The sequence below is a fragment of the Chenopodium quinoa genome, unplaced genomic scaffold, assembly GCF_001683475.1.
Source record: "Chenopodium quinoa cultivar QQ74 unplaced genomic scaffold, ASM168347v1, whole genome shotgun sequence".
In the NCBI taxonomy this organism is placed as follows: domain Eukaryota; kingdom Viridiplantae; phylum Streptophyta; class Magnoliopsida; order Caryophyllales; family Amaranthaceae; genus Chenopodium; species Chenopodium quinoa.
Genome location: NW_018745684.1, coordinates 1,379,146 through 1,390,640, shown reverse-complemented (window position 1 = coordinate 1,390,640; position 11,495 = coordinate 1,379,146). Strand labels below are relative to the sequence as shown.

General features: G+C 33.0%; 1 protein-coding gene across 1 annotated transcript; it reads left to right on the top strand.

Annotated features, from left to right (window-relative positions):
- Positions 1 to 280: 280 nt before the first annotated feature.
- LOC110717859 (ethylene-responsive transcription factor ERF060-like) lies at positions 281 to 1,582 on the top strand. The gene has a single exon (XM_021896642.1). The coding sequence runs from the start codon at positions 420 to 422 to the stop codon at positions 1,260 to 1,262; it is 843 nt and encodes a 280-aa protein (XP_021752334.1). The 5' UTR covers positions 281 to 419; the 3' UTR covers positions 1,263 to 1,582.
- The last annotated feature ends 9,913 nt before the right edge of the window (positions 1,583 to 11,495 follow it).

The following is an 11,495-nucleotide window of genomic DNA, read 5'->3' as shown; positions in this document are numbered from 1 at the left end:
AAATTCATGACAAAAACACGCATAAATTAGTGTAATTAGTATTTATATTTTTATATTTTTCTAATTTTATACGATTTTCTATTGTGTATTTAATGCTTATATATAATCCTAATGACTATGTATAACATTTTGCTAATAATAAATCAAAGAAGGTGAGAAAAGAAAGAAAAGCCGAGTTGACAAAAAGGAAGAGTAATTGTTAAGTAAAGGTGAGAGAATAATTCTCTCTCTCTCCTCTTCCATTCCCTTCCCACGGTTGCGTATGACTATATATAAGAGTATAAGACTGCCTGCTCTTCACCACTCACTACTACTCTCACAAAACAAACCAATAATCAAATCAACAACTTTCTTCATTCTTCTCTTTCTCAAACCCTTAAATTTCTTCAATCTTAATTTGAAATACTTACAAATTTAGCATGGCTACTGCTTTAGATTTCTACAACAATACTACCAACAAACCTCTTCTTTTGGATCCCTTAAAAGAAGAACAAATCAAACTTCAAACACCTTTAAATTCCTCTCTGTTTTACTCTTCATATCCTTTAAACAACAACATTTACTTGTTCAATCAAGAATTTACTCAAATGGGTATTCCTCAAAACCCTTCAATTCAGCTTCCTCCTCCTTCAAGTTCTAATTATAGAGCCAATCATCTTCTTTCTCCTAAGCCAACTTTGATGAAACAAAACAAACCCACAAAATTATACAGGGGTGTAAGACAAAGGCATTGGGGGAAATGGGTTGCGGAGATCAGATTGCCTAAGAACCGAACTCGGCTTTGGCTCGGAACATTCGAAACAGCCGAAGAAGCTGCCCTAGCTTACGACAATGCGGCATATAAGCTTCGAGGAGAGTTTGCTCGTTTAAATTTCCCTCATATTAAGCATCATGGAGCTCATGTAACCACCCAATTTGGTCATTATAAGCCGCTTCACTCTACTGTGAATGCCAAACTTGAAGCTATTTGTCAAAGTTTGGATATTTCCTTAAAACAGGGGAAAACAGAGGAACCCTGTTTTTCCCCTGTTTATTCCTCTGTTTCTTACCAAATTGAAGAGAATGCTTCATCAAGTTCTTCTCAAGTTTTGGTTCCTAAAGCTGAGGTTTTACCAGTGGTTTCGGATGATTCATCTGCGAATTCGTGTTCACCGGAATCCGGCGTTACGTTCATTGATTTTACTGAATCTTCTTGGGATGAATTTAATAGTTTCTCATTGAACAAGTTTCCTTCCTTTGAGATTGATTGGACTAATATTTGATTCTTGCCTTTGATTATTAGTTCTGCAAATTGGGTTTTTGTGACATTTTCAGGGGTGGCAAGTTGTTAATATTGTTGTTATCATGTCATATTGTCAATACACTGTATTAGTATCTTACTTTAAAATTTGGTTAGGTAGAATTTTTTATCTGCTTAATCAAAGCTAAGTTAGGGCTTCATGCTTTTTCATTTTTAGTTCTTGGAAGGCTACTTTAGTTTCATATTGTAAGTTATCTTCTTTATATTAATTAGTACAAATGTTATAATGTAGATCCTGTGTTTTGCTTAATAATATTGTCATTGTGCTAGCTTTTTAAATTACACCAATTTCTTTTATGAGTGTTTTTTTTTTTTTTAACTGGTCACAACATTTTTTCCCCCGGTCAATGATAATATATGGTAATACTATTTTACAAATTTATAATGCACTTAGATAATATATTTAATGACCAAAGGACTAAAATGACAATTATATATATGCATAAAACATAATTATGAAATTTATGACTATTTCAAAATATAATTGAGATTTATAGGTTTTTTATTCCCCCCTAACAATTAATAATTAGATAAAATTTGAAGATTATAATGTACGAAATCTGATTTTTTTCGGAAATTTTGGAATTCGGTGTCAAATACTCATGTGATGGTAGAGGAGACATCTCGTAACTTGGGGTTGTATAATGTTGTTTGGAACTATTACTTAAAGGTCCATTATGACCTAGAGTTAATGAAAGGAGTTGTGCAAGTAACATGATAAATTGACAATTACAAGCAAAAGGAGATGTTCCAACTATGGGTGTTCAAAAACATCGAATCCATTTTATCCGATCTGAAATTTCGGGTATCCGATTCGATTTTAGGATTTCAAATATTTCGGATTGGATATGGATCGAAATTTTTCTGAAACTTTCAACGATCCGATCTGAAAACCCGGTGATCCAATCGGAAAACCCAATTACCCGATTCGAAAATTCGATTTAAAACTCCAAGTATATGAAAATTTCGGATCGGATTCTAATTGCAATTTCTATCCAAAAATTTTGGATATCCGGATTGAATCAAATCCGATATCCGAAACTGAACAACCCTATTTCCAACCACCCAAGGATGTGCAACCCTCAATACCCCGACCTCTTTAATTTCCAAATTCAGAAGAAATCTAAAATTGTCAAAGATTAAAGGTTATAATCTATGCCCCGTTTTAGAGAATTTTCAAGAAATTGAACTAAATGTATATAGGGGATCATAAAAGTTGATTTGGAAACATAGTTTACTCGTTAATAGGTCTATAAAGTCCCAAGAATGTAGTTTCGGAGATTTCGGGATTCGGTATTGAAAACTCAATAATCACTATGACCTTCAATTATTCAGTTTATGAAAAGAAATTTGTACATAATCAGCCAAATTGTTTGCTCAGAGGCGAGGTTGATGGTTCCAACCACCCAAATAGCTTTTTGGGAGTTCGTTAGGTCCATGGGAAGTATCCTGCCCTTTGTCTTTTCAGGTTCAAAAAAGTCAAGTTTCTAAAACTAAAGGTTATAATCCACTGGTTTAGACCACTTTCAGGAAAAAAACAATCAGAATTTGAAAGTAATTTTGTTTTGAAATAAGACAAGGTAAACAATTCAGGCTAAATCATCAATAAGTTTCCTTGAACCTATCACTATTAGAATCCAACAAAATAGGTTTTTGATTGAATCAAACCCAAAGTTATTTGTCAAGAGTTAAAACTTAATTGTATCTAATTTATGAGGCACCCTATAAACTATCTACATGTCTAATTTGTCTCTTCACCATATGAAAAAAAATATACTCCCTCTGTCCTATATTATAATTCTTGTTTTCCTATTTTGCAGAATCAATATGTTGTTCTATTTTTATTTTTGGATAAAATATAAAGACCATTATACCCTCATTTTTTTAACTTTATTCATTGTACTTCTTAAATTACCCATAAAATTTTCACTTGCTTTGTACTTTTTTCCACTTTCTCTCTCTAACTTTTTGTCTATAATTGTAAATTTCACATATTTTTTTTATGTACTGTATTCACTTTCCCATTTCTAATTTTTGTCTATAATTGTACTTTGTACTTTTTTCATGTATTTCATCATGTTTCTCCTCCCATTTCTTAAATACCGTGAAAAAACTCAAACAGAAACTATATATTGGGACGGGGGAAGTACATGTATTATGGAGTATCATAATATCAACAAGGGTAATGCTATATGTAGGCTCTTAGGGCTATGAATAAGCATTTAATATATTTACTAATTTGGTATTAATTTAGAAATGCATGACAAAATCACGCGCAAATTAGTGTAATTAATGTTATATTTTCATTTGTCTTTTTCATTTTTAACTCTTTATATGTAACTCTAAGAGTTATGTATAGCATTTTCCTATAACAATTATATCGGACAAATTAAATGAAATTCAGCATATTTTACTACCCTAAACAATTAAATGCGAATGGGTATACACTATACACTCATACATGTATAAATGAATTGAACCTTTCTTGAACATGCAATGTAACATGCTCATGCTAATATTAGCAAGGGGGGATGTCACTATGGCATCTGTGTAAATTGTAACGCCCAATGCCCTTTAATTACACAATTTTCAAGCATACAATTATACAATACGATCTATGAAAAACAACAAAAACATACGGACTACATTAGGTAGTACACGGTTGAAGATAGAAATAGAATATTACCTTCGTCTCTTATTTATATGCCTACTTTCTTTTTTTGGGGTTCAAAACTATATGCCTATTTCTATTTAAAGAATGTATTTTTTTTTACAATAATCCCTCTTTTTGATGAATTGTCATCAATTTTCTTTTATTTTTTTGTACTTTTGACATCATTTTTCAACACTTTATCTTTCTATCTCTTCAATAATTACCAAGTATCTTTTCTTTCTCTCTATCTCTCTCTAACCCCACATACACATTTTATTTAAGTTCATTAATTCACTTGAAAAATGAAAATAGGCATGTAAATAAGGAACGGGGAGAATAATAATTTATGAAATACGACCTTTTTAAAATCATTAACTTGAAGGTATGGAGATATGATAACATTTGATTCTTTTTCCATATGAAAGAATTATTTATGTTAAATGCTTGGTGTTTTTTCCATGAAATAATCATAGTATCATTATGTTCATAAATGGTTATGAATTGGGTATCAACTAGATGAAACCCGTGCAGTGCACGGTTCGTTTGTAATTTTTTAAATAAAATATTTTACTAAATATATATTTATCTGATAAAGTTTGTGATATTTGCTTGCTTAATTACTACTTAATTTTTTTTAATTATATAATGAATTAGTAATTTTGTTTATCATATTTAGATAAAATTTCTAATGTATAATGATTAATATCTTAATTCACAAAGTTTCATATGTGGCTGGTCACACCGTGTGGTTGGGATTACTTGGCCAGGGGTTACTCGGTTGGTCAAGGGTTACTTAAGCGATTAGGGATTACTCGGACGGTCAGGGGTTACTGGTTCATTGTTTTGGTGTGCCTCAGCTGGCCACACGATATGGTCAGCCACATAGAAAACGTGCTGATTTAATTATTATAATTAATACTTCCTCCATTTTTTTTACTGCATCATAGGGTTTTTGAGGCAAAATTTGGTAGTGGAAAAAAGTAAGAGAGAGAAACGTAAAAATACAAAATTGTCCATGTAATGTAAGATAAAATAAAAAGTAAGTGTGAAAAAGTAAGGGTATGTCGGGTATTTGCAGTGTGAACATAGATATTTTTTATCCTAAAAAGGAAATGATGCAATAATAAGTAAACTTCCCAAAGTAGTAAGTGATGCGATAAAAAAAGAACGGAGGAAGTATAAAATTTTAGATCTAAAATAAATTGCAGTTCTTTTTTTCATTGGCTAAAATATAACATTTTCCTATGTGACGCTCTAAAATATTTTGAAATAATTCTCCTTTATGTAATTTTTGTAAAAAATTATCATAATGTTGGTTCCATTAATCACCAAATAAATCATTTCACTTTATTCATGATAATTGTTTAAAAATAATAATCTTATGTGTCGCTCTGATAATTTTTTATTATAATCCTAAGTAGCGCTTTAAAATAACTAATCTTATGTGGCATGATCCTATTGTAGCATTTTCAAAATATTATTCCTACGTGGCGTTTTTTTAGTATAATCTTATGTAGAGCTTTAAAAAAACTAATCTTACGTGGCATAATCCGATTGTGGCGTTTTAAAAATATTAATCTGACGTGGTGTTCTAATAATTAAAATCCTACGTAGCGCTCTAAAAATTAAAATCCTACGTAGAGCTCTAAAAACTCGAGAAAAAAACTCTCCTTTATATATATACTAGTTTTGTGCCTGGGCAATGCTTGGATTGTTGATAAAAGTTTAGGATAAACTTTTTTGCTTGAATATTTATTAACACGGTCATGTAATTCCTTTTGATAATGCAAGATATTTGACATACGATATCCTATCACTTATTTATAGAATAGTATACTTTTTGTAATTTTGTTTGTAAATAGATATCTATGTTATTATTGACTTGAAATTATTGTTATTGAACTTAAATTATTTTTACTGAACTGAAAGTATTTTTACCAAACCAAAATTATTTTAACTGGTTAAAACTTATTTTTGTTGATTCTCTATTATTTTTTTTACTAAATTAAATATATTATAAATGAATCTTATTTTAAAAAACTTTTTGACACAAACTTTATGATGGAAATAAAACTGAGTTATAGGATATTTATTAAAAGTTATGATTAATTTTGTATATATGAAACATTAGAAGCACAGTGATGATAAAACTATATACAACATTTTTATCTTAAAAAATCTATCCAAAAATCGCTTATTTAGTGTCACATATATGTGTCACAATAATACCTGTATGTCGCCTACGTGGCGCTACACTTGGCGAAAAACTGGAATGTCAAATGTCTCTATCTCGTGGTCTGACTGCGAGACCGACTTTATTTATTAGTGATATATATGATATGATATGAGATATCTTAGATTGTTATGTTCACCATCAAATCAGTGATATAAGAAGATAATTAAAAGATTAAATAACATCAAATTGGCTAAAAACAAGATAATTTTTCCAAAAACGATTATGCTAATATTTTCCTACATGGCTATATATCTACTCATTGCACTGTCACCCCTTGATCTTCACCAGTAACATTTACAAAGTAGAAAGGTGCTAGAACGAGTAGAAACCATCTATAATGACTTGCATACAGTTAGCAAGTATCCGAATGGAACAGCGGAACGTACATGAAATGGGTTTTGTTACCCAAAACTTGTAGACGATGTAAACGGACACTAACTTGCTTACGTGTAACTCTTACAATGGGCTCATTACACATTACAATGGGCTCATAAAACCAAGAAAAATAAAGCCAAAATCCATGTGAGAGATACTAATCAACATGATTGTAGCAAAACACAATTAAATCAGAGCGACACATCATGCTTCAGATCTTGAACCACATCCGAAACCCTTACTTCTAGGAGACCCTACACAATCTCAACTTGAATTCCATTCAAATTGATGAATCTTCAACTTTTCCTTTTTAGGTCATACAATGTGTTAATGCACTCCCCTTATGTGTAACGTTTGATTTTTGGATAGTCTACAAATTGTTATATTTTTGACACTTTGAGGGTAGATAGTGTACTTTTTTTTACGGATTTTAATGTTCATAGTCTAGCTTTTTCAAGTGCATACTAGTATCACATAATACACACTATATGTTAGTATATTTTTCAAATTAATACTTCATATTCAATTTATATAGCCAACTCTATGAATTTATGATTGAGTTTTATCATTTTTCATCTATTACTGTACACGTCTTGCTAGAGTGCCCTAACCTTTGATGAGTTTGTTAAATGTAATAACATTAATTTTCAACATCTATCCTTCATTTTTTCCGTTGAGCTAGCATTTTATGTATTCTATCTAGCAGAAAATCTTGACATTTATATCAAGTACTACTGTTTTTGGTATTAGGAAAAGTAATTTTTTTTCTTTAATACGAGTAACCTGTATTTCGTAGTCTACTTTGCTATCTAATATATTAAGCCTTATAACTTATAATATTGCACATCGGTCACATCCCTTCTTACAAAAATTGTTTGGAGATTTTTTTAAGGAAATTCAATGGAGTATTATAAAATCATATCTTATTATGTCATTTATATAAATGTCTAGATACATACTATGATACAATGATCAATACTTTGGAACATAACGACTTTTAAAATAATTTTTATTGGGTATAAAATTCGTACTTTATACTTGGCTTGTCATCTTCATAAACATAAAAACTAAATTTGTTGCTGTGATGACGATCAAAAGCTAAGAAAGTAGGTCATATGAATATGAAGAAGGCAAAAGCAAGAACTGAATTATTCTTCTATGCGATTAAATACAACTATATAATAAAATTATAATTCATTAATAATAATAGGGTAAAGTTTGGAAGTTGTAAAAGTCAAAGAATCCGAGTTGGAAATTTCCACTTTACAGGTCATGCTGATGTGGCTCTCTTTGTCATTAAATTATGCTAAGCATCTCATCTTTCCATTTTAATTAATTAATTATTAGCATGTAATAAGATGATAACATTTACATTGACAAAAAGCTCTCAACTTCTTCATTTTTAAATATTTAATACTACTTGGAGCTCACGTAACTAGTCATTCGCCAATTAGATTAACTCAAATTATATTAGCCATAGCAGTCATCTTTTATACAGTTATACTAGAGGTTGCTATCCTTTTTGTAGACTTGTCATTATTGTTATAATAGTAAGAGTATAGACAACTAGCTAGTACACTCGTGTCATAATTTAAAGTGTCAAATTTCTTATTTAAGGTGTCCATTACACGTATTGCAAGATTATTAAGTCCTAGCAAATTTGGGTATAATATATGATAGAGTATACAAATCAATTATGGTCTAACTTAAGCTTTGAGTTGAGATGGTCGTTTAATATGGTATCAAAGTCAGCGTGACACAAAGGTCACGGGTTGAAATCTCATCCACCTCTACTTTCAAGTGGAATATTTCGCACTGAGAGTGAGGGGCCCATACCGCATCTACATTTAAAGCCCAAACAACTTTCATGTGAGGGGACATGATAGAATATATAAACCAATCCTAGACTTCAACCATTAGTTTAAACTTTTGGTTGAGATGATCTTTTAACAATATAGATCTTATTTTACAATAATACTGCATCCATGCCTCAATGATCTTTGAAATTACGAGGCTCAATTGTCGTGTCTACAGCTGCAATAAATACACGGTGTCGCATAGAAATTTATCACAATTCACAAAGTGTGCTAAAGGATAAGGAGTAACTGAGGAGCATGGAGTAGACGGTGAACATGTAGAGATAGATGGACTCGGAAAAGAAATAGCATGTGCGACATAATCACGATGCCAACCCGGAGGATGTCGTTGGCGTTGACAACAACCCATATCAAGAGAAGAGGAAGAAGAGAGGCTCGGATCAGCCACAGAGCTGCTATCCGTAGTGCTGGTAGAAGTAGAGATAGCAACTTTAGGTGTCGCGGGTTGGCTGCAGGCAGCACTGGATGGGGCAGTGTGGCTGCGGTCCAGCCTGCTAGTAGCAGTAGCGGACGTTGCAGCAGAGGCAGTGGCAACATGATGAGTGGCGTTTACGCCACTATTTCACCCTTTTTCACTAATGAATTCCCCTCATTTGTCACTTGTTTGTGCCTTCTCTTACCGTTTTTACCTCTGTTTTAGTTACTTTTGTTTTTTCTTGTGTTTTTCCTTTTCTTTTATCTTTTCGTTTTCTTTTTATCTTTTGTTTGTTTGTTTTGATATCTCTTGACACTCGTAGGCGGAATTTAAGTTGCTCAATGGAGTTGAGATTTGCTATTGTGGCTTGGTCCAAGAAGAGGAGATGCCTAAAGGAGAGGGAGCGCAGCACATAGCAGGCCGCGGGCGCGGGTCAAGGTTCTGAGCTGAGCATCAGTTTCTGGAGATGGTTGGGAGAAGGCATGGAAAGGGCGCGGCCTAGGCGGTCGCAGGCGCGACAGATAGTGGCCGCGAGCGCGGCGAGCTGGGTTTTCCCAACTTCGTACCCATAACGGAGAGGGCGCGACAACTTCCTGGAGAGGCCTCTCCTCCACTCGGTTCCCTTGTTATATCAAGGGACTATAAATAGTCCTTGGATTGAAATTACATGACATTCACTATTCCATTGCCATCTAGAATATTTTTTAGAGAGAGAATATCAACATTTTAGAGAGAGAAAATAGCTTAATCTTCAAGTTTCCATTATTGTAATCAAGATCTTTTCAAGCTTCCTTCAAGTTTTCATCTTTTCAATGCAACTAGTCCATGTTTGCTTAATCCTTCAAGTTTAATAGTAGTAATCTCTTTACCCCTTATCTTCTGTTTGGTTTTATTGCTCTTATTATTGTTTATTTCCATAAAGTTCCTTGCTTTTACTTATTTCATTGCTTTTTCTTTGGTTTTGAATCATGTTTGGTTTTGTTAGGATTGAATCCATGTTTAGAGTAGTTGGTATGACTATCTTCTTTCCTCTAGCTTAGATTTCTAGCTAGGGAAGGGGGTGAAAATCATGATTGATTGAGTTTATATTAATGATTGATTGGGTTTTGCCTGGAGTTGATGATTTTGTGCTTATAATGCTTGGAGCTATTGTTGTGCACCTCTAGCCCCAATATTTGAGTTCCAGATTAGACGCATGAGAATGATCTAGTTTAGATTTGATCGATTTCATCGACTTGCTTTGAGTTATTGCATGAGAATGAATTATTTTGAGTAGAGTCTGTACTCCTTGGCGTGAATTCATGATGATTATCATAGTTGTCTTAGTTGATCATGATTGGAACCCCCTCTCTCTAGTGTTTTTGATCATATTTCCCTTAAAATCTTAATTTTTCATCTTTATTTTAGTGATTCTAGTTCAACTCCTTATTTTGCTTGTTTTAATCCTTTTTTGATAGATAGTTTAATCTTAGATATTCACAAAAATAAACCAAAATACCCCTTGTTACTTGCAATAGATTCTTAATTCCACCTTGATTGTGCAATACCCCGTTTCCTTGTGGTTTGACCCTAGCTTGCCACTATCTAGTGTAAACTTGATAGAGTTAGGTTAGGAATATAAATTATTGATTTGATTTAGGATAGTAGACACGACCTATTGTCCGCCGATCACATCATCGGAAGCAGATGCAATAGCAACATTAGGGGAAGATACAGCGGCAGTAGCAGTAGCAATAGGCAGAGCAGTGGCAGCAATAGAGGTAGCAACAATAGCGGTAATAGGTGAAATGGGGGGGTGGGCTGCCACCATGATTGTCCGAAGAACCAAGCTCAAGAGAAGCCTCACCAACCTTTAAAACTAGCTCCAAGTCATCCAAAAAATTAGTATCAACCCCATTATTGTCATGGGACACTTCGTCATTACCCACATTAGAATTATCCGAACCACCATTAATCACAAACGGAAATTCATTCTCATAAAACTTGACATCACGTGAGATAAAGATTTCACCTGTTGCTAAATCATATAACTTCTAACCCTTCTTACCATGAGGGTATATGTCGGTGTTTATGCTCAATCCTGCCATTTTATTATGGATCACCAACACAAGATGTTTGAAATAAAATTCCATGTTTATCAAAGTAGGGAAGCATGTGTTTAAATTCCTACCATTGTCACTCCGAACACACTTCACAGACACATCAAATTGAGTTTTAATCATAGCAAAGAATGAGCAAAAAGAATAATAGACCTCAGTTTTGTCATTCAACAAATATACCCAAACACCCCTAGAAAAATCATCGACAATAGTGAGAAAATAGTGTGCACCACAAGTAGACGGAGTTTTATATGACCCCCCCCACAGATCACAATGTATCATTTCAAAAAATCGACTAGCACGACTATCGCTTATAGGAAAGCTATCCTTGGTTTGTTTAGCTTGAGGACAAATTTCACATGCCTTATGTAAATATTTACTACTAGAACTACCTCTAATAGTAGGAAATAACTTGACAATTCTTTCCGACAGATGCCCCAAACGTCGATGCCACAACTCAAATGTAGAGACCTCTGGACCCGTGACCGCACATACTTTTGGAAGATGCCGAGCTAGTCCATCTATACGTTCACCTCCTCC